The sequence below is a fragment of the Marmota flaviventris genome, chromosome 15 (genome assembly GCF_047511675.1).
Source record: "Marmota flaviventris isolate mMarFla1 chromosome 15, mMarFla1.hap1, whole genome shotgun sequence".
Taxonomy (NCBI): Eukaryota; Metazoa; Chordata; class Mammalia; order Rodentia; family Sciuridae; genus Marmota; species Marmota flaviventris.
The window spans coordinates 3,512,640-3,537,063 of record NC_092512.1 but is presented as its reverse complement, the minus strand read 5'-3'; the positions used below and the strand labels follow the sequence as shown (position 1 = coordinate 3,537,063).

Here is a 24,424-nt window from a genome sequence, read left to right as displayed (position 1 = left end):
CTTCTCAGCTTTAAGGGGCTCCAGAGGTGGTCTCTCTCTCTCTCACGAAGGCACAGCCAGCTGGTTTCTAATATTGGAAGGAAAGTTCAGCTTCACCACTCTCTCACAGCATGCCTAAGATGTTCGTGCTGAGATGACAGACAAAAATAAGATATAACTGGAATGCTTTTTCCAGGTATCCAGAAATAATGGACATCGTGCTATTCTGAAGCACTAGATAAAAAAAATAAAATTAAAGCAACCTTGTTTAAATCTTCTTTACAAACAGGAAAATTAGGCCTTTAAAAAAAAAAAAAGGTACAACAGCTCCACCTATGGCCAAAAAGCCCATCCAAGCTGCTGAAAAAGACACAGCAAAATAAATTGCCTGCATACTGAGAAGAGATGAGGGGAGTTTGTTAACTAGGATGCTCAGAAACCATGACTAAAAGCTTAGTTAGCACATACTGAATTCTGCTTCAGGAAGGGATGGTATTCAGTAATTAATCTAAAAAGTTCCACACCCCTGCATGTCAACAAAAGAGAGAGGCTCACAGAAACTAAGCTGACCAGGAAGGGACCAGGGGCACCCAGGGCAGCCTCCTGGTCCACAGTGGGTAGGCTGCGCCACAGGCTCTGCCCATCCAGCAATCAGGCTGGCTTCCTCCCAGGCTCTGTATTTTGCTCTATTCTAAAACCCAACTGATCCCGAACCCTGCTACCATGAAGCCATCACTGATTTTGGAGCAGTAGACAGTGTCAGTACCTTGCATGGTGACTCCCAAAGGGTGACACAACTGTTGAGAGACAAAAGTTCTTGAAAAAGCATGCCTATTTAGTGACACTGCCTTCCTCTCCTCCACACAGGAAAGCTGACAGGTGGATGCCACCCAGTCTGTCACTGTGACAGTTACTCTGTACTGGACACTGGGGGCTCTCAGCAGGTTCCACTGTCATCCCACCCACAAATGAGGAGAAAGATTCAGGCCACAAAAACAAAGCTGGCAAGTTGCACAAGAGCTACATTCACCATCAAGAAAGAATACAGAGGTCTACTCTCTCAAAACTCACTAGCTTAAGTAAGTTGATCTTTTCTTCAGACTAAAAACTCCATAGAACCACTCAGTCTTTACAGCTAGTTCTCCTAACAACATCACTAGAAAAATGGACAGAATGTGACTCAGCAACAGCTGGATTTTCAAGCCACATTTTTTTGTTTGGTTTTTTTGGTTGTTGTTGTTTGTTTTTTGCACTGGAATCATTTTCAATATGTTGTTCTTAATGCTTAAAAGGTTAAGAAAGTAAAAAAATATATATTTTGACTTTTAGGTGTTTAGCTGCAAATAAGACTCTGTAAAAAGGCATGACTTTAGCCTAGGCCACTCTGGCTCTTATTTCCAATGACATCTCTTCCCATAAGGCCACAGAAGCCGCTCACTCACAGGTTTCGGGCTGGGCTGCTTGCAGTAGCTGAGAAGGACCACTATGCATTTGAGCACCTGGATCACATCCCAACCCTGCAGCTCCCCAGCTAGCTAGACCACCTGGCCTCAGTCCCTCGCAGAGAAGCACTGGCACCCACCCTCTGACACCCACTCTGTGGACCACAGTAGAGCCCTGGGCAGGCCCCCCGGCCTGGGGTGCTGAATGACTCTCTGCTATTCTGACCAGAGCCCTCCCCCGGCGCCTACTGAGCACAGATTCTATCACTGGCCCCACCCCAACACTGCTGGATAACTCTGAGAATGATGGCTACTATTACTGGGTTCAGATAAAACAAAAAGTAGAGATGACCATAAAAAGAAACATTGGTGAGTCAATGATAAGCATTTTCTTAGGGATTAATTATAGAATGAAATATTAATTTTGGGATACACTGTGTCATCCGTTAATCTCAGACTTACAGTTTCATACACGAGTCTCCAGAATAAACTATTAGTGGAACCAAAAGTAAAGTTTTAAAAATTGAATTAAGACAAAAGAAGAATTAAAGAAAAAAAGAAAGAATTAAAAAAAGAATTAAAGCAAAACAAGGCAGGGACTACAGTTAGGCTAAGATAACTCAATTTTAAGGGGAGTGAGTGCCCCAATCTTAGAGGAAATATGCCTGAAAACTGCAGTCTAGGGGCTGGGAATGTGGCTCAAGTGGTAGTGCACTCGCCTGGCATGCGTGCGGCCTAGGTTCAATCCTCAGCACCACATATAAACAAAGATGTTGTGTCCGCCGAAAACCAAAAATAAATATTAAAATTCTCTCTCTCTCTCTCTCTCTCTCTCTCTCTCTCTGTTAAAAAAAAAAAACTGCAGTCTAGATCTGAGATGTCGAAAATCTTTCAATAATATTCTTGAACTCAGATCATTATTTGGCAACAGTAGTTAATAGCTGTTGTAATAGCAACAGCTTCTAATCTCACCAAGTGCTGGGTCCTAATTTACCTGTGATCTCATTCCACCTTCTCAGTGACCCTGTGAGGTACTACTATCACCTTCCCTGTTTTACAGATAAGGAAGCTGGGGCACAGGAGATTACACAACTTGCGTCAGTTCACACTGACAGCAACCAGCATCTATACCTCTGCTTTCCACTGCTGAAGACGGGGACTGAGATACCCACTCCTCCAAGTATAGGAAAGGTGTCAATCAGCTGGTCTGGCCCTCATCTCAGGCGGCAGAAGCCATAAGCTCCCAGGAGATGGGGCAGCTACAAGCTCACTAATCCTGACGCTGACACGGACATGGGGCCACTATCTGCTCACGAGGCCCTGCCTCTGAGGAGGCGAATGGCTTCCAGCTCCTGTGTGGGAGTCCCTGCTCTCCCCGCCATCCCCTGGGCATCACTGGAGAGTCCCCCCACAGTCAGTCTTCAACAGGGAAAAGTTTCCAAGATCTTTACACTCTGAGAACTACATAAAGACATTTTCTACTGCAGACAGAGCAGTTTTCCAACTTCTTTAGACTTTCCTTCCTACATTCAGCAAGGCTGCCTGAAAGGCTTCTCATCTCACTAATCACACCAGCAGAATAGTCCACACCTCAAGCCACAGTTCAGAAAAAAGAACACCAGTGGAAAGGCACTTCCCAGAGTGCAGAGGGGCTTCCTTAGAGAGAAACAGGGACCTGCTGCTGTGTTCCACATGTGTACGATGTCAGCGCCCGGAGACTGACTGGACAGAAACAGGGACAGCAGTCATGACCACAAGGCACAAGGCTAGTGGCACCTGAGCCAGAGCCTCACAAAGGAGACCAAAGCTCAGGAGGCAAAAGCAGAAACACTCCTCTCTCCAGCCTCTACTCCCCACACCCTCCCAGCCCACTTCACTCTGCTCTCACCTAATGAGATGCACCAGGGGCCTCTCCCACCAAAGAACCATCAAATACCCTTGAGAACTGTCAGGCCTCATCTAAGAGCTGCACAGGCCACCAGGATCCAGACAGCTGTGCGGCAGCACCCAAAGGTATCTGGGGTCTCTGTGAATGGATGAACACCTCAGGGGCAAACCCCCAACATACACTGACAACCATCCTTTCTGTCTGGGGGGGGCAGAATTTTTGGATGCCCAAAAATCTCATGAACCAAAAACTACCTCGCAGTTTTGTTTCTGCATTCTTCACTACACTTGGGGCCTATGCAACATGATGACTATATCCCACACCATGAAGGCCAATTTACTTGTTATGGGTCAAAGGTTCAAGTTCACTTGGACTTGTGGGTCTGCTCCTTCAAAGATGTGTTTTTACTGGTCATTTATGCCAACAAACATGAGAAATCAAATTTAACTCCTTAAAGAGAGCTTCACCTATCAGAAAACCTAAGAATAGCCCAAGCCCTAAATTAGCAATTAAAACTGTCCTCTGGGACCAGACTCGCCCAAAAATAGAAATGGGGAAAAAGGGCCAATGCAGATCCCCAAGGCTGCTCCACCATGGAATTCCATGCCAGAGTTCCAGAAATCAACCCAACACTATGACCAACTGCACTCAGTAAGAAGAATAAGCACTCGAGAAAATCAGAAGAAAACATCTCATTGCGAGATTTCTGACTCAAAAGGCCTCATACTTTATTTAATAAACACTGGTCAGCCCTAACTCAGAGGAAAAAGCAATAAACTCCTCCTGTTTTCTTTTAAGACTGCAAGTTAGTCAGAGACCAGAAGAAATAACAGAGCTTACCTGGTCGATGTCTGTTGGCTGCTTCAGCCGGAAGTGAGCTGCCCTGCAGCCTCCGAGACCCAGCCTTGCCGCCAGTCCCTCCAGGGTAGTGATAGATGACAGAAGCAGAACACAACCCTTCCAGGGCAGCTGGATGTGAAAAGAAAAAAAGAAGTGGGGAATAAATAGTAAAGTTAGTGGTCCGCAAATAACTCAATTTACGGTAGCTAAAAATGATTTAAACAGCTAGATTATTTGAAAACATCAGTTTTTTCCTCAAAACAAAAATCAAACCTAAACATCAATGGTTATGCTACACACAGAAACTGGCCACCCTGCTTTCACAGGCCCTCGTCAGGGCTGGCAACCCACGAGGCTCCAGGTGCCACAGTGCAGGGGGGTGCACTGGTGAAACATGCACCTGCTCACCGCTTCATCCACGGGAGCAGCACCTGCACACCTGGACAGGGCAGGCTCTGGGCTGGTGCTAGACCTGCAGAGACAGGATGCATCACATGCCTGGTGCTGAAGATGTTTAGAGCAGCGCCACCCACACCAATGTGTGTCCGCTGCTCTTGGGACTGCAACAAACATGTTCAGGCTGGCTCCTCCCACGAGCCATGCAGAGGTGCACCCTGTCCTCCTGCCAAACAGGCACTCCCTCGTAATCTAAAGCCACACCAGCGGCTTGCAGGTCGTGCTCCCAAGTTCACCCTTATCACCTTTACTCATTAATTCAGTGGTGCTTAAACTTCTGCTCTCAAAATTTCTCAACACTAAATTACTAAATTACTAAGGACCACAAAAACCTTTTTTTTTAATGTGGTTTATATCTATAGGTATTTGCCATGTTATAAAATAAAACTGAGATAGGATTTAAATATTTAAGTATTAATTCCTTTTAAAATAATAATAAACTAATCACCCTATTTTAATGAAAATAACTGTCTTCCAAAACAAAAATAACATACTGGAAAAATAGCCTTACTTCACCATTTTAAAATTTCCTTAACACCTGATTTGCTACAAGCCAGCAGAGTCTCCGGCTTGCTTCTCCTGGAGTCTGTACCAGTGCAGATGCTGCGCAGCCTCTGGAAAACGCCACCCTACCCTCGGAGCGACCAAGGGGAAGGATGCATGGTGCCAGCTGGGACCTCTGGCACACTTCCTCAGGAGCTGCCCCTCAGGGCGCCCTGCATTGAGCGGGCACCATTGCGCCAGGGTCTCATGGCATCTTGGAGTCCAGCACATCTGCCGGGAAGGCGGGCACTCCCAAGGCCACTTCCAGGGAAAACCAGGGAGCATTGAGGCTGTCTCTGCCTCCTGCTAGAGCCTTCCCCTGCTCCTGCTTTCCTTCCCATCTATTCCTGGCTCTCGTTTCCTCTCTTTCCCCACTTGTATTTCTCTATTCTCTTCAAGAAGCCAAATTATGGACTCCTCAAGCCCATTTTAAGTATGTCACACACACTGAAGATGTCTGTGTTCAACTACGTCAGAACTCACTTTACTCCTTCATTCTGACTTGGTTTATTCTAAGTGGGTGACAGCCCCCTCACTAAGCTGTCAACCTCAAGGAAAAAGCCTATGAACCTGTCACCTAACAGGCATTTATTTACAGGACACCCGATGGAAAACCCTAGTCCACACTCCAAATTCCCACTGCCAGCAGATGCCATCCGCAAAGGAAAACTCATTGACAAGCATTTCCAGGCCCAACTCCAGCCCTACATGATTGCTGTTCTTCAAAGTGGGTTTTAGCTTTTTTTGTCCTTTAAATTTTAAAGTTGAAATATAAATCACTACAGACTCATCTTCTTCAAGTGTGCAGTTCAGCCACGTTGAACTATCCACAGTTGTACCACCATCACCACCTGATGCCAGGGTATTTTCACCATCCCAGAAGGCAGCTGGCCATTAGCCACCACTTCCTTCCCAGGCCCTCCCAACATGGGCCTGCCTTCCACATCCACTGGTCTGCCTATTCTGAATATATCATATAAATGGGACCATGCCCTATCTGGCTCAGCACAAGGTTTTCAAGGCCCACCCATGCTACAGAGATGTCAGTATTTCATTCTTTTTTGAGGACTTTTTTTGAGGGGGCAGGGATACTAGGGATTAAACCCAGGGGTGCTTACCATCCCCAGCTCTATTTATTTTTTATTTTGAGGCAGGGTCTTGTTAAGTTACCGAGGCTGGCCTTGAACTTGCAATCCTCCTGCCTCAGCCTCCTGAGTTGCTGGGACTATTTCTTTGGTTTTTATGGCTGAGTAACATCCCACGTTATGGACATTATGGAATGTCCACCTGCTCATCCCCTCATCGTCTGATGTATGGAGGAGGTTTTGATGAATGGGCAGGAGGTAAAGGCGTGAGCAATGGCACCCTAAGCAGAGGGCAAGGGCCATAACAGTGAAAACAAGGGCCTCTGGCGCATCCTGGCCGTGCCGTCTTACCCCCCAGCCACAGGAAGTCATTCACTGAGCGAAGCAGCTCCACTGACATGTGGTAGTGCACCAAGGAGTCCTGCAGCATCCCAGCCTGCAGGCACAAGTCCCCCACGTGCTTCCGCATGCGTCCTTGGCACCGCTTCTTGTAATGCCTGCAAAACAAAACGCAGTGAGACTCATCACTGTCACTGCTCACTCCACAGGGCACACTGGCTAAGCACTATCCCACTCTCGCTGCTAGAAACTGCTAGGGAGGCAGCCTCAGGCTCCAGGACTAAAAGCCAAGGACCATTGTTGCCAGTTACAGGAGCTGGAGGGGTCCTGACTTCACAAATGCACTGCCAAGTGACCCTTTAAAGGTAACAGGTGTGCAGGACTGCTACCGTGGACTGCACTTGGACAAGATGAGAGGAGGGTATTTCTTTTCATCTTTTCCAACTGCAACATTAGGACAAGAAAGTTTGTTTCAGCTTTTTAAAAAATCAATTATGTTCCACTTTTACATTAACTCTATTACTATTTTATAAAGAGAGAAATGCTGCATATTATTAGCCAACCATTTGGCTTTAGCAAACAGGACCTTTATCTTCACAATTTCAGAGCAGGCTTTAATAAAGCCTTCAGGGCAGAGCCCAGGATGCATGCTTCAGCTCTTTAAATATTGGCAAGGACATGCTGTTAAATAATGCAAAGGCTTCAAACTCCATATCAACTCAGAAGCCAAAGCAACCATACCCAAACCATACAAAAAACTCCTAATCTTCCAAACATCAAGTTTCTTAGATACGATTTTTTTTTAAGAAGAAGAGCTATTACATGTTCCCCAGGAGGAAGCAATTGCATCCAGAATGAGCCTGAGGGATTCTAGAAGACAGCCGCTCCTACTGGACTAGGGGGACCCAAGGTGTCAAGATGAAGCTGTCCCTTCAGACCTAACTGTCCTCGGCTCAGCAGCTCTGGCTACCCGGGAACTCATCTCTGCTGTGCCAAAGGGCTGCTTGAACCAAGGCCTGACACAAACAGAAAGGGGGAGGCCGCCCAGACTCGGCTCGCTTTCTCTCTGTCAACAGGCGCACCCTGAGAAACCCCCGCATTCCAGCCGCTCCTCCATCCCAACCACACTAGGCCACATCCCTAGCCTCTGCTGGCCTCTGAACCTCCCCAGTAGTGCCCTCTCCTGAGCCTCTGTGCACACAGCCAAAGTGGCAAAGCACAGCCAGCAGTGCCCTCTCCTGCTTCAAGCCTTCAAAGGACCCCTACAGTGCTAGGAGAAATGGGGCTCGCAGAAGCTGCACCCCCAGGCTCCTCCCATAGCCCTCAAGGTCCACACCCAGGCCCACCGGCCCAGCGCCATCCTGCTCAAGGCTCATGCCATCTCAAAGGAGGCCTACCCTCTGCACGTGGGGAAAGGTGTCCTTACTGTGCCCCTAGAGCATTCGATCTTGAATGGACTGCTGACACTGGTAAGCTTCAAGGAGGTAAGAAGGTTCTACATGGCCCTCTTCCCTGACACTCTTAATAAATGAATGCAGGGTCACAGGGGACCAAGCAGCCCGTGCCATCCTAACCCCCACTTTCCACAGAAGTATGAGCAAAGCAAGACCCTTCGCTGCCTCCCTCTGCCGTCAGCTCTCCTAAATGGGGGCTCCTCTAAAGGCCTTGTTTTCTGGCCCCTCCAGCCCTTCTCACCCTGAGCCCAGGACAGAGACTGTTGGGAGCTTTTCAGCCCAGCATGCTGTCCCCAATCCCAGCCCCACAAGCCTCCAGGCCTCCTCCCAGGATGCCCTTTCCCCCAGGCAACTCCTAGTCTGTCTTCATAACCCAACACAGAGCCTTCTCCAAGAAGCCTTCCCTGGTAGCAGCCTCCAGCTCTTGACTGGGTTTCCTTCAGCAAGTTACACATCTGCACATGAACTTCACAAAAGAATACATCTGCTATACTGAAATATAGCCCAGAAATTTTCAAAAGTAAAAGGTACAATCATTATGATAAAAAAACAATGTGTTCTGGGCTGGGGATGTGGCTCAAGTGGTAGCGCGCTCGCCTAGCATGCGTGAGGCACTGGGTTCAATTCTCAGCATCACATAAAAATAAAATACAGATATTGTGTCCACCTAAAAAACTAAAAAATAAATATTAAAAAAATAATTTAAAGAAATGTGTTCTGAGGGCTGGGGTATAGCTCAGTGATAGAGCACTTGCCTAGCACATGTGAGGCACTGGGTTAGATTCTTAGCACCACATAAAAATAAATAAATAAATACAATAAAGGTACTGCATCCATCTACAACTAAATACATATATACATATATGACAAAAATGTGTGTTTAGAAACATAAGACCTAAAAAAGAAGTCATATAAATACTCGCAGAATTTTTCATATTAAAGTGGTAAGATTCAGTAAAATTATATAAAGTATTTTTGTTATATAAAAGTAATGTAAGCCAGGTGTGGTGGCACACGCCTGTAATCCCAGCAACTCAGAAGGCTGAGACAGGAGGCTCGGGAATTCAAAGCCAGCCTCAGCAACAGCAAGGTGCAGAGCAACTCAGTGAGACTCTGTCTCTAAATAAAATACAAAATAGGGCTTGGGATGTGGCTCAGTGGTTGTGTGCCCCTAAATTCAATCCCCAGCACCCCAAAAAAATAAAATAAAATAAAAATAAAAGTAATGTTAATACTCTGAGAGGAGTCTACAATCCCATGCAAATAAATTCTACTCTAGATTTACATATACTAAAATAATTAACTCTCAAGAGTAGTATATGTCCCAAAATTGGATCATTTCAAGACTATAAGCAATTCTGTTATAATTCTTTGAACAGCAGAGTAAGAAAGAGATAATAGGATTAAGACAATTCAATTTCTAGTTAGCTATGATATGATAAACAACTAAAAAATTTAAGACAATTGTAGTAAAATTCAGAACACAGGCTTTCTCACTACAAGCTTTTTCAAAATGGTGTGGATCTTTTCTTCTTTGAAAGTGATGTTGTTTTTTTTTAATCCCTCTTACTGTAAGTTTTGAATTCTCATATACACAATTAATTGAATTGTCAAATTGTGTGACCATTGAATATGCTAATGATATGGAGAAAAGCCCACACAAAACAGTATGTTGGGGCTGGGGTGTGGCTCCGTGGTGGAGCACTTGCCTCGCACATGTGAGGTCCTGGGTTCCATTCTCAGCACTACATAAAAATAAATAAATAAAATAAAGGTACTGTGTCCATCTATAACTAAAAATATTTAAAAAAAAAAAAAGAAAGAAAAAAGAAACAGTATGTAAAAAATGAAAACCAGTGAGCTAAATAAACTTTTTTTTATATAAAGTTTAAAAGAAGAGGAAGAAGAAGAACGGGGCTGGGGATATAGCTCAGCGTGGTGAGCATCTGCCTCGCAGTGCACAAGGCCCTGGTTTCAATCCTGGCACCACAGAGAACAAAAATGAGAAAGCATAGCATTAAGCCACAGTAGTAATGAGTTTAACATTAACACAAAATTCAAATATTAAAAGTACAATTTTAGGCCCGGGGTTGTAGCTCAGTGGCGGAGCGCTTGCCCAGCATAATTATCCAGCAGTTACCTCTCGTGATTTTGCACTGGGATGTTGGACAATGGGAGCCTTCCCATTATAGACATGGGGAAAATGCAATCAGGTGAACACCCTGCCAGTGCCCGGCTGGCACAGCTGAAGCTCCAGACAACCACACCTGGAGAGAGCCCTGACGGAAGTTAAGATGCAATGCTTCACACTCCACTGCAGGGGCTTTACCGCCATCACTGAAGCTGCATGCTGCCTGATGAAGAACCAACGATAAGCAGCAGTGGCACAGTCAGGGCCTAACCACAGAGACCACCATGCCCACGGAGGGCTTCATTCTCTAAGTCTGTAACGGGAAGACTGTTCCAGAACTGTCCAACACCCCCCAGCCCCTGTCACCACTCCCCGGACCCCACCTGGTCGGCCACCTGTTGGGCTGGAGCCCCTGCTCAGCCTGGAGCCCTTGACTGTCTTCTCCCCACTACCAGCAGCCCCCTCCACACAGGCGCTCCCAGGCCTGAGACAGATGGCATCTGGCTTCATGGGACCTCGACTTCTTCAGTAGCATCCTGCCACTCGTCAGCACCTCTAAGACACATGGCAGCTGTCCCTAACAAACCAAGCTTAGAAAACACACAACGCTGCCCCAGTCTGGGCTCTTTTCTGACCTCTTGTTCTCGGCCAGACCCACAGGCTAGCCCCAGGCCTCCTCCTGCCTCAATCTACAGCCTCCTCAGTTCATCCACATCCATGCTTCTAAATACAGTCCAGAGAGTGACAGCCCTCCCTTCACCTGAGCCTCTGTGGACTCAACTCCTCTGTGGATCTGGGCCCCAAACTCAAATCTCCACCTGAGACAGGCACCCGACAGTCTTCCCCTGGCCATCAGTGGCCCACACTCCACACCCAGCTGTTGAAATCAGAACTTGTGCGCTGTGTTTGGTCTCCTCTTTCCTGTCTCTAAAGTACCCCTCAGCTGGTTCTAGCACCTAGCACAGCACCCAGCAAGCACCCAGTAAATGTGTGCTGAAGCAGCACTGGAGGTCCTTACTAACAAGGACCTGCCCGTTCCACTTAGGATGGGCACTTGTCCTTCACACAGGAGGCCCAGGACAGAGATTCACAATTCCAGGCAGCTCCTGGGTGATGGCCTTAATGTCCTTCCTGCCAGAGATGGGCAAGGGAGAAGAGCAGAGCCCAGGCCAAGTACTTCTCACATGGACTCCAGGCTCCAGTGACAGGAAGGCCCCACAGTCATGGAGGAACCCTGTCCTGTACTTCCCAGGTGGACAGCTCCAATTTCCCACACCTGCCATGTTCATTTCTCTTTTGTCCCCCTACCCTGAATGTAAGAAAATCCTTCAGGAAGTCCCACCTATCTCAGTTGAGATAAAGGAAGTGAAGAATGAATGTGTTCTCATTTGAGCCACAGCACTAAAGAAGATACCAGGCTCCAGGAAAGCTGGTGGGTAGCAGCAGTGTACAAAAGTGACACTTTCCCCACAGTGCACTGGGGACAGCAAGGAGGCCAGACAAAGACTGTCCTTGGAGCTGACCATCCGTTGAATGCTCCAGATCCATAACACAAATGAATGGCATGCCACCAGTGGTGGACATGGCTTTCCTGCCTAGAGGGGAGAGGAAAGCTGGTGCGAGGCCTGTGACGGAAGCAGGGACCCTCGCCCACCCCCACTCCACTCTGAATGCGGAGGCAGAGAGAAACTGGTGGCCAGAGACAGAGGTTCCGTGTCCACAGACTCCAGCAAACCAGCTGTGGGAGGGGTCCTCTTGCCCTACACTTAGAAAGGTCACCCTTGAACCCTCCCAAGAGGCCATGGACTGGACTCAGTGTGGGGACTACCTCTGCCCCTGCTGGGGGAAGTGTGGAGGTGAGGGAAGAGGGAATGCAGGCTCAGGTGAAAGCAAGGGTGGAGGGGGCCACCCCCACAGCTCCAGCGCCCAGCACACTCGCTCCCGAGGGCCGCCAACATGCACCCCACAGCCACAGCCACCAGCACAAGCCTGAGCATCTGTTCCCAAGCCCAGGCTCAAGCAAGGCACGGCAGCCTGAGTCCCCAGCTAAAACTCCCCTGAAATCAAGGGGCATCTTGCTTTCTCAAAAGAAACCAAAAAATGAATGAAGCCTCATTTGTCTCTGAATACTGAAGACCAAACATGTTCTCCCACAGCAAGTATTCCAACAAATATCAAACACCAATGGGTTACATGCTAACAAAGCTATGATTCAAACATTAAAAATTAAAAGGTTATCCAGATAACATAGGAATCCAGGCAGCAGGGAAGTTCTGTTTCTGAAAGCAATGAGGGCCAGGGAAGCCAGCTCACAGGGCGCGGCCAGGGAGCAGCGCGTGCACGGCCTACCTTTTCAGACCCAACAACACACTCACAGGGCAGTATGAGAGAAACAAAGGAAAAGAAAAGAAAGAGGAACAAGCAAAATTAGAAACGTACAAGAACAAAAACTCTGATAGCTACCACTCTACATGTACAAGAAATGACCATGGCTCTGGGAGCGGGGCAGGCGGGGCCTTTAGGTAACACACCCACACCCAGGGCACTGGGAGGCGAGGGCGGCAGGCAGGCTGCCCATCAGAGAGCCCAGCACACAGCCCCTGGGCCAAACTCAAACTGGACGTACATCCAGCCACAGAATGAAGCGTCTGTGCAGGAGAGATGCATACCCTCTCTGCCAGCAGGAGGTGCACGCAAGGTGAGATGAGCTCCGCTCCTGCACCAGATCCAGGTCACCAGCCACCAGGGGAATGGATCTGAGCCAGCTCATGGGCCTCACAGGCTCACTGAAGTGCAGAGGGTGACTAGTGCTTATAATTGTGAGAATGGGCATACCATGAGGGCCACTTCACTCCCCATCCTTAAGCCAAAAGCTCACGTGCAGGTGAGGAAATGAAATTTCCCTGCAGACCCTCAAAGTTCACACAGTGTGACAGGGCCACTCTATGCTTCCAACTCTTAGGCTGGACTGGACAGTTGTTTTTGGTTCTGTGACATCTTCTCCTCAGACTTACCACCAACCAGAAAACTGCTGTGTGGCCACAGATCAGTTCCAGGAGCACCCAAGGACTTGCTCTGTGCAGGCGCTGTGCCAAGTGATCCTCACAGAATACCATCCCAGTCCCATGGTAAGAAAGAGACTCAAGTGACCAGATGCCTGCTGAGGCCACAAGGCCAGGAGCAACAGCTCCCTGCACTCCCCCTAGCAGGAAGGGCTCCCTCTTGTAGAGGCTGCTGCTAAGCTCACATTTACTTCTTCCGTGGGACAGCAGCTTTGCAGGACAGAGAAACGGGCAGTGGGCAGAGTGAAGAGGATGGCAAGGAGACCTGGCCTGACCTCCCCTGCTCTATCTAGCACTCCCTGGGATACAGGGCATGCAGCCAGTCCATTGCTATGCTCAACACAAGTGGCTGTGGCTACTGTACTGGTAGGAAGCTGCAGGAGTCTCACCAGGGCCCCCAAAGGGTACTGAATGCACACACTAACCCCAGGGATTCCCTTACCCAAAGGCCACCTGTTTTTAAGTCATTGGTCTTGAAAAACAGTGGACAACACTTCTCTGTCCCCACAGCAATAAACTCTACAGAAGGAAGCAACCCAAACCCCCATCCAGGGGTCAGTGTCTCAGGGGCAGCAGTTCCCCAAGTATACTTACCTACTATCAGTGTCTAGTCCCACGAAGTCCTTCTTCTCGAAGGGGACGCAGAGGAGGGGAATCTTGTCCCCAGACTTGTCCGTGGCCCTATCCAGGCGTTTGGACTCGAGCACAATGAAGAGTGACTCGATGAAGTCCTCGATGCGCTTCTCTACGGAGCTGCAGTCCTCATAGCTGGGGTAGAAGGCCACGTCGGGGCGTTGCTGCTCCGCCACGTCCCCCTGCAGCCCGAACACAAAGAGCCGGGAGTCGTACAGCGTGGAGCCATAGATCTCCTTCTGCACATGGAACTTCTCGAAGGTCTGAGGCCAGTCCCTGGCAGAGAAGCAGTCAGTGATGGTGATGAGGCCCACAACCTTGCGGTGCGTCTGGAAGTCGCCCCACTCATTGTTCTCAGGCGGGTAGTGGTGCCGGTAACGGATGAAGAGTGCGCGCTGCGAGTCCCGCATGCTCAGCTGGCTCACGGAGCAGATCCTCCGGTAGATGCTGAAGAAGTTCTCTTCGGAGACCACGCCCACAGGCTGCACAACCACCAGCAGGGTCTGGTGGTCCTCAGCACACTGCATGTAGTCAGGGACGCTCATCCTGAAGGCCCTGTCCAAAGAGAGAAAGCTAGACTCTGAGAAGCAGAGATGACCTCAGCACCGGTTCAGAGACGCAAAGCCTGTGCTTCTGTCCTATCAGCAGCGGGGACAGTGACCTCAATACCAGCACCAGGTCTACCTAGTCAGGGCTTGTGGTTCTACACTGACCACTGCTGTGTGATGTAAGTGACCCATGCAATGTCACTGAGACTTACTTTTCCCTTTTGTGAGAAGCCACAGTTGAAACTAACCATGTGCAAAATTTCATCATTCACATTCCTAACGTCCAGTGAACACAGAAAAGTTGGGGTGCCAGATGTGCTCATGGACAGGAAGTGAATATCCTAAAGAAGTTAATTCTCCCAGATGAACAGAATCAATGCAATTCTGAATAGAATTCCTACCAAGTTTGGTGTTTTTGTTTTTGTTTTTGTTTTTGTTTTTTTGTGTGTGTGTGTGTGTGTTTTGGTGATAATGGGGATTAAACCCAGAGGTGCTGTACCATTGAACTACATCCCAAGATTTTTTTTTTTTTTTTTTTTTTTTTTGGGCAATACTGGGGATTGCTCTACCAATAAGCTACAACCTCTGCCCTTGTTATTTTTCAAGACAGGATCTCACATAACTGAACAAGCAGTCCTTGAACTTGCAATCCTCTGCCTCAGCCCCCAAGTGGCTGGAATTATAGGTATGCACTACTGCACCTGATCCCTAACAGATTTTTGATGAAAGGTAACAAACTAATTTATGGCAAGAGTAGCTACAAAACTCCTGAGGTACCACCAACAAGGGGCATTTATCCCACAAGATGGCAAGACCAGGTAGGACTGCTAATGGGGTAACAGAGTATCTTTGCAGCATGATAAAAGTGTCCTAAGACTGATTGTGGTGGTGGCTATGCAGCTTGATCTGCTATGCCCCAGGTCACCAGCCTGTACACCTAGGTTGGTGACCTGGATGATATCTCAATAAAGCTATTAAAAAAAAAAAAAGCCAGATAAAAAAGCCACCGTAACGGGTGTTTTGGGGCTGGGGATGTGGCTCAAGCGGTAGCGCGCTCGCCTGGCATGCGTGCAGCCCGGGTTCGATCCTCAGCACCACATACAAACAAAGATGTTGTGTCCGCCGAAAACTAAAAAAGATAAATATTTAAAAAAATTCTCTCTCTCTCTCCCTCCCTCTCTCACTCTATCTTTAAAAAAAAAAAAAAAAAAGCCACCGTTACCACAATATTCTCACAAAGACAATTAGACCAGCGAAAAGTAACCCAGCTCAGAACCAGATCCACACAGCCGGGAGATGTGAAACGCAACGAGCGCCACTGTGCAAGGGCAGGAGGGACAGTCTCCTCAACAAAGGGCACCAAGAGGCAGGCACTCCACGAGCAAGGAAGATGCAGGCCCCGTCGGAATATAAGCCTCCCGAAGAAGAAACTCATATGGCCAATCCATGCCCAGAAATAGGTCCACCTCAGTGGCAATCAGGAAAAAAACAGTGACAGACCACTTCGCATCCACCAGTGTGACCAAAAAAAAGCAGCCGGATGCAGAGGCATATGCCCATCATCCCAGCAACCAGGAAGCTGAGCATTGCAAGTCCAAGGCCAGCCTCAGCAACTTAGTGAGACCCTATCTCAAAAAAAGGATAGGGATGTATCTCAAAGAATCCCAGGGTTGCCTAGTACCAAAAAATAAAGTTTTTGGGCTGGGGATGTGGCTCAAGCGGTAGCGCGCGTGCATGCGTGCGGCCCGGGTTCGATCCTCAGCACCACATACAAACAAAGATGTTGTGTCCGCCGATAACTAAAAAGTAAATATTAAAATTCTCTCTCTCTCTCTCCCTCTCTCTCACTCTCTCTTTAAAAAAAAAATAAAGCTTTTATTGTTTTAAAATATACATGCACTCTACCATGGCTCAGCATACAGTTCTGCAGCATGAAGTATGCTCACACTACTGGGCAGCCTTCACCACACCCAGCTCCAGAATTTTGCTCTCAAACTCTGGGCCCACTAAACATCAGCTCCCCTTCCCCACAGCTCCTGGCCACCACCACTGTACCCTCTGTCTCTAGGAATCTGACCTTACTAAGTAACTCACATAACTGAAATCATGCACTGTTTGTCCTCTTGTGACTAACTTATTTCACTTAGCAGAAAGTCTCTAAGGATCACCCATGTTGTAGCATGTGAAGAATTCCCTCCCTTTTTCAAACTGAATAATATCCCATTGTGTGCAAATACCGCATTTCATTCATTCATCCATTGAATGGACGCATGGGTTGCTTTTACTTTTTGGGAGGGAACCACCAAAGATTGAACTCAGGGGCACTCAACCACTGATCCACATCCCCAGCCCTATTTTATATTTTATTTAGAGACAGGGTCTCACTGAGTTGCTTAGCGCTCACTTTTGCTGAGGCTGGCTTTGAACTTGTGACTCTCCTGTCTCAGCCTCCCGAGCTGCTGAAATTACAGGCGTGAGCCACCGCACCCGGCTTGCTTATATTTTTGGCTACTGTGAATACTGCTGCTATGAACTGAGGTGTACAGACAAAACTATGTAAGTATGAAAAGCAGCCAGTGTTTGCAAAGCTGTGGATCAAAGGTCATTCTCCCATTCAACAGATGGGAGCACAGATAGCATGTCCACTTTGGAAAGTACTGTGGCACATACAAAGGCAGCACATGTGCTGTCTGGACCTGGTGATTCCTCCCACGAAAACTCTGGCACACGGATGGTGAGGAGACGTAAACAGAGGTTCACAGAAGCCAGATGCAGAGATAATGTCAATCAATGCTCAGTAAGAAAGGAAAGGATAAATAAACTAGAATAGTGATAGTGAACGACCCACAGCTACACTGCAGGAACATGGGTGGAGCTCAAAACCAACGGGCAAGAGCAAATGAAACCAAGTAGCCGACTAACAAACAGTAGGATTCCATTGACATCAAATTCACACACAGGCAAAACCTGCGCTAGGGCGCCCTTCAGTGGTCGAGCACCTGCCCACCATGCACCGGGTCCTGGGTTCAACTCTCAGCAAGGAAAAATTTTTTTAAAAAACAGGCAACACTGAACACTATTTTGTTGAAGAATATTTACACATACAGAAAAAAAACAACAAAAAATAAGCAAACTTGGGTAGTGGTACTTAGGTGGTAGAGGAATATGTTTGTGAGGAAAAGAGCAGACACTGTGCTTCCCCAGCAGGTGGCAGGTACAGAGGATTTGTGTGGTTACCCTCAAAACTGTACATAAGGGGGCTGGGGCTCAATGGTAGAGCACTCACCTAGCACAGGTAAGGCCCTGGGTTCGATCCTCAGCACCACATAAAAATTAATTAATTAATTAAAGATATTTCTAAAAAACTGTACATAAGCATTACGTGTTTTATGTATATTCCAAAATCTTTTAAGAATTAAAAATATGGGGGCTGTGATTGTATCTCAGTGGTTAGAGTGCTTACCTAGCATGTGTGAGGCATTGGGTTCAATCCCCAGCACCACATAAAAAAAATAAACAAAATAAAGGTATTGTATCCATCTACAATTAAAGATATTTTTTTAAATGAATTAAAAATATGTATTTCAAATATTATACATAGGTCATATGTGTTCAAACATTATATATTTGATGTTATATTTTTCAAAAATTTTCAAGAGTTAAAAAAAGGAAGAAAGTCTAAATTCAAAGAGCTTATACTCTAGCACGCAACCGGCTGCTGCATGGAGAACCACAGTCCTCCTCTGCCCTACTGTTCCTCCCACCGTACCCTCTCCAAGGAGCAAAAGTGAGGACTCACAAGTCACGTGTGCTGTAGATGCCGTTCTGCCTGAAGACAGGGGGACACTGGCATTCAACACAGGTCTGGTTAGGGGAGTGTTCAGTTCCTCTCCTCTGTAGAAAAATGAGAAAAATAGGAATGTATGCTCTTTTTTATAAAACTTAAGCAAACCTAATAAGTGCCTTGTGAACAATAACTATGACCATGATTTTTTTTTTTTTTATACTGGGGATTGAACTCAGGGACACTCGACCACTGACCCACATCCCCAGGCCTTTTTTGTATTTTATTTAGAGACAGGGTCTCTCTGAGTTGCTTAGTGCCTTGCCATTGCTGAGGCTGGCTTTGAACTTGTGATCCTACTGCCTCAGCCTCCCCAGCCGCTGGGATTACAGGCGTGCACCACTGTGCCCGCCTTATGATCATCATTTCTTTTTAGTGTAACTTCTTTCTTTTTTGGTGTTAAAACAGTCTTAGCAGCACACATCAGGGTATGCCTGTCATCTTGGGAGATGTGGTGCACTTGGGAGGCTGTGGTGGGGGGATCACTTGAGCCCGAGAGTTCAAGACCAGCATGGGCAACACAGCAAGACCATCTCAAAAAAAATAAAAATCTCATTTTTATGAAACGATGATGAGAGTACATAGTGGCTGCGTGTCTCTCTGTTATCCTATCTGAGCAAAAACAAAAACAAGCAACCCAATTATCAATCCTCTAACCTTTGGGATTTAACCTACAAACCAGGTCCTCTTCAGGGTCCCTTCCACTTGTAACTGGACACCGAGAAACACAGGAGGGGACACACCCATGTCCTGGCACACCACCTCAGCAAAAGTTGTCCCTGAAGCTTCTTAGGACCACAACAAACTTCCCATAAAAATCTGTCTCAGATTCAAACCATGCCTCTGACCCAAGAAGCAGGAGGTCTTAGAGAAGCTGAGAACAGGAAGTATACTACAATTGTGGACAACTGTCCGCACTTCAGACTTCACAACACCCCTGGGTCTCGCATGGGAAGCCCATCCTCATAGCCTGCTCTGGTCCTGCTCCACACTGGCAAACTGGAGCTCAGCCTCCAGCCAGGCCTCCCTACTGCCTCCTTCCAGGGGATCTAATGGAACACGGCCCAACACCAGGCAGACAATGTCCGAGACAAAGCTAGCGCAACTATGAAGACATCAAAATGGATTTGTTCAGCATGGTAGCTTCTCAAAGAGTGAAACAGAGTTGCTAGAAAACCATCATTCTATTCCCAGGTATGTACCCAAGAGATCTGAAAATGTGTCCCGGCAGGTCAAAACCTTGTACATAGCAGCAACATTCAAATTAGCCAAAGTGAGGAAACAAATCAGATGTGCATTGTGCCAAGCAGACACACAAAAGATGGTCTATCCATGCCATGGGATGTTTTTCAGCCACAAAAAGCACAAAGTATTGACACATGCTAAAACATGGATGATTTATGCTGAAAGAAGCCAGACACAAACAACACGTATGGCACTAATATGAAACGGCCAGAACGTGCAAATCCATAGACACAAAACAAATCAGTGGCTGTGGGGAGTGGGTAGCAGGGGGATGAGAAAGGGCTGCAAACAGGTGTGGAGCTTCTTTCTGGGATGATGGAAAATGTTCTGGAATGGTAGTGGTTGCACAATGGTAAATATATTGAAAATATCTGGAAAATACACTTAAACAAGCAGGTTTTCTGCTAGGTAAAGGATTTATCAATAAAGTTGTCAATTTTTTAAACATTTCCTGAGCCTGGCTGCATGCCTGTAATCCCAGATACTCAGGAGGCCAAGACAGGAGGATCACAACTTCTAGCAACTTAGCCAGACCATGTCTCAAAAATTTTTAAAACCAGTTGGGGATTAGGTTATAGTAAAGTGCTTGCCTGGCATGCCTGAGGTCCTGAGACGAATTCTCAACATTGGGGGGGGGGGGGGTCTTGACAATTATTTTTCCTTCTCCACTACTAGTCTGCTGTGTAATTTTAAAAACATAACAAAATCTTGACAAATCTGTAGTACTGCAACATTCTTAGGTCTCCAACATGGTGAGGCTGGTGCTTCTGTTTCAAATATTAATAAAGCTGGCCCAGAAAGTAGCTACTGTGCTTTTTAGAAATGAGCAGTCACTGGTTTAAATGAGGGGGTGGGGGTGGGTTTCAGTCATAGCCTCAAACCTTCAGCTCATTATGAAATGAACAGAGCCCTGTTTTCAGCATTTTAATTTCCCTCTCCACAAAAACATGTGAAGACAACACACTGCACCCTAACAACAGAAAACTTCCAGTTGAAAGGCTTTTATGGACGCATAAGGTGGTGCAGGCTTGTAATCCCAGCTACTCTGGAGGCCAAGGCAAGAGGCTGGCAAGTTCAAGGCCAGCCTCATCAATTTAGGAGAACCTGTCTCAAAGTGAGTGCAGCTGATTGGTAGAACGCCCCTGGGTTAAGTACCCAGTATCACAAAAAAGGGGTATGGTGGCATTTACGTCGTCGGGAAGGTGAACGGGCGGAGGGGACACTGACAGAGGCGATCACAGGCCAGCGCGGAGTGACACTTTCCTGCCCCACGGCTGCACCCGCACAAGCACAAGCGAGAGTTGCAGGGAGGGTTCGAGGCGCTCCTCCCGCAGCCGACTTCAGGAGCGCGGCGGGTCCCGGGGCGAGGGGCGTGTCGCCGCCCGCACCAGGAGCGCCAGCCCGAGGGCACCCAACGGAGGCGGCGGGCACCGCGCGGACCCGGCGCGCCCAGGCCCGGCCCAGCGGCAGGTGCGGCCCGGGACCGGGCAGGTGCGGCCGGAGTCTGCCGCGGGCGTGGACACGGCCCCGGACAGGTGCGCGCAGGGCACACGGGCATCGGGGCCGCGAGCGGGGCCGATCGCAGCCGGGCGGGGCGGCGACCCGGGGCAGGTGGGCAGACCCGGCCGGGCAGGTGTGGGCTGGCGAGCCCCTCCGCGAGGCCACGGCGGCTGCGCGGCCGCCACACGCGCCCTCCCCGGGCCGGCCGACTCCCTGACCCGGAGCCCCCCGCTTCGCACTTACGCAGCCGGTGGCCCGGGCCGGAGCAGGAGCCAACGGCCTGACGGGCAGCGGGCCGAGCTGCCTCAGCGGCCGCTCCCCCGACTCACGGCTTGCGCTTCCGACTGGGGCCGAGCGGCGCCGCTCTGCACATGCGCAGATCCCGTCCTGCCGGCGCTCCGGCCCGGGTTTTCAAACCGACGCGGGGAAGCGCGTGCGCTGGGAGGAGCTGGACCGGGAGGAGCGGGAGACAGGGAGGGAAGGAGAGGGAGGAGGTGGAGGGTGAGGGAGGAGGTGGAGGGTGAGGGTGGGGTGGGAAGAGGTGGAGGGAGGGAGAGACCTGGAAGAAGAAAGGAAGACTGGAGGGAGAGAAGCAGAAATGAAGAGCAGAGTTTTTGCTCCTAGGGCCGGGCACCCTCAGGGAAGGACCTGCCCTGTCACCCTGTCTCCCAGCCACTCACTAATCCCTCAGGAATAGTAGTAGAGGCCCCTGCAAAACCCCTAGTGAGCTGGCCTGAGGCTGAAGCTGGAGGATTGTGAGTTCTAAGCCAGCCTCAGCAAATGGAGGTGCTAAGCAACTCAGTGAGACCCTGTCTCTAAATAAAATACGAAATAGGGCTGGGGATGGGGGTCAGCGGTCGAGTGCCCCTGAGTTCAATCCCCAGTACTGCCCCAAAATGAAAAAACCCTAGTGATAGGGGACAAAGAGATGTGATAGGTGGAAACATGAGGCCAAGGGAATCATTCTAAAACTGGGCCCACTGTGCTGACCCCCACATGTTTTCACTTTTAAAAAGCAATTTGCCTGCAGCCCTGCATGTCTTAAGTCCCCAAGATATGTTACATTCCTCCGCAAACAATCTGTTATCTGCAGGAGAAATGCAGGCCCAGGCCCAGGAAATGCGATAAGAGCACTTGTTACCCTGAGGCGGGGAGGGAGTGGGGAGACACACTGTGACCCTTACACAGACCAGATTCCAGAACTCAGGGAGATGACGATCACCCCCCTAATCATGAAACCATTAAGAACAAGGTCCAATTAGAACTGGTCAGCCTGGGCCAAAGTGACCTAGAGTTGCCATGGTAGTGGGGACTTGAAAATCTGATGTCATCCTGCTGTCACTCAAAAGTCAAGAGGTGGACCTGGGCAGAACTCTAAAGACACTCTGGGACACTCCCCCCACCCAATAAAACTGGAGAGTAAGAGAGGTGGGCTGTCCCCTCTCTTGAGAGGACCCACTCTCTCCCTTGAGAGTGTCTTCCTTTCCCCTTTCCTATCCTTTCTAATAAACTCATGCCTGCTACTCTTAGCAACATGTCTTGAAAATTTTTTTGGCATAATTACAAGAATCAGGGATTGAAGGGGGATCTTCATGCTGCCTCAGATTCCCAGAAAGCCCCAACCTTATATGCTTTATAGCACTCAGGGGCGCTCAGTGCACCACTATCCTTCTCTCCTTTTGCAGATAGAGAGACCTAAGGGGTGTGTGGCGTGAGACTCTCTCCGGCATGTTTAATCTGCAGGGTGGTAGGGCCCAACTGCTAATGCCAGTCAGAGGTCAGAACCTGAGCCTGAAGCCTGCTCATCCCCCACTTGGAGGACCCCAGCAATCAAATTCCATGAAGGGTGCAGGGGACCTGTGTCAACTCCAGGGCCATAGCACCTAGCTTGCCAAATAGCAACAGAAGCCACCCAAAGGTGTAAATTGCTCTGGGTTTAAGACAAAGGAAAGAGGATTCACACACATAGCTTAGACTATGCACAGCACAGAAGGAATTTTTTTCCCTTGCAGTGCAAAGGATCAGACCCAGGGCCTCCTGTGTGCTAGACAAGCGTCACTCTCCCTCTGAGCTCCATCCCCAGCCTCAGACAGAATTCTTAATAGGTGACATCTCCAGGAAAGACAGAAAACAGGGAGAGGGAGTCGCTCTCCTTTATGTATTTTTAATGTTCTGTGTGAATATTCCACCATATGCATGCTTTTTTTCCAATTAAAAAAATTTTTTTAAAAAGACAGTAATGGAAGCCAGGACTAGTTCTCTCAGAAAACACAGTAGCAACCAAAAAAATGGTCTGAACCAACCCTTATGCTTTAAGCTAGCAAGCATTTATTGACCCTTTCCTGTATGGCCAAGACTGTTTTATGTCTTATGTTATTATTCATATTTTTTATAAAATAATAATATGCTACCCCTCATCCCTGCCCAGGACCAGTAGAAAACCAATTGAGTTTTTATTGAATTGTAAGGAGTAGGAATGATTTATAAACAAAACACATCTTCAGAGAAAAACAGATAGAGGGGATTTCTAGCATGCCAGGAAGCATCTTCGGTGGAGACAGAGGGTGAGGACTGAGGAAGAGTGCCCACTAGACAACACAGAGAGCTGGCAGAGGGCAGGGGAGGGCCTCAGCATGATAAAGGTCTCTGTGGTTAATGTTACAGAACACAGAAAAGAGACATCTTTAAGAACCACCAGTGACGGAGGGCTGTGTGCCAGGAACCAGGCTCCACGCCTCACTCAGGGACTTCACAGATCCACAAAAAGTAGCTTTTCTGAGTGCTGAGGTCCAGAAAGGACACACCACTTGGCTAGGGGCACACAAGTGGCTGGTGCTATTTAGGAACTCTAATCCTGGGCAGTCTGACTCCACAACCTGTACTCTTCCTGTAGTTCTTATTCTCTATAAATGGATAAGACAAGCAACTGGGAAAGCTGGCCAACTGAAGCATTGTTTATGTTTGTACAGCATTTCCCTATTTATAATACCCGCTTTATTTCACCGTCTCAGCCAATCTACAGGGGAGGAAGGAACCATCATTCAAAACCCTTATCAATGAGAAAACAGATACTCATCAGGTGTAAGAGCTTACACAGCCCCATCCAGCTGCCAAGTGGGGGTGTTTGGATCAGGCCCAAGGCTGTCTCTGGGACTTGGTTCTACTTCTATACCAGCTTTAACATCTCCCAAGCAAATGAGAAATGGATATTGGGATTCAAAGAGCACACAAAGACTGCCCTGGTTAGACATACAAAGTTGGAGGGAACCTTTAAAATAATCTGAGCGACCTCATACCCATACTAGATCCCCTCTACAAAGATCCTAAGAAAGGCCGGGCGTGGTGGTGCACACCTATAATTCCAATGGCTCAGGAGGCTGAGGCAGGAGGATTGAAAGTTCAAAGCCATCCTCAGCAATTTAGCAAAGCATTAAG

The 24,424-nt window shown here is 48.1% G+C and overlaps 1 protein-coding gene across 1 annotated transcript in view; it reads right to left on the bottom strand.

The window, feature by feature from the left end:
* The window catches only part of Trappc9 (trafficking protein particle complex subunit 9), a 501,861-nt gene extending 483,582 nt beyond the window's left edge, over positions 1-18,279 (bottom strand). The window contains exons 1-4 of the mRNA XM_071602098.1: positions 18,200-18,279; positions 13,814-14,407; positions 6,585-6,730; positions 4,150-4,278 (exon numbers count right to left, since the gene is read on the bottom strand). Coding sequence (XP_071458199.1) covers positions 4,150-4,278; positions 6,585-6,730; positions 13,814-14,397 — 859 coding nt within the window. The 5' untranslated portion in view covers positions 14,398-14,407; positions 18,200-18,279. The remainder of the gene's footprint in view (positions 1-4,149; positions 4,279-6,584; positions 6,731-13,813; positions 14,408-18,199) is intronic.
* Positions 18,280-24,424: the final 6,145 nt, after the last annotated feature.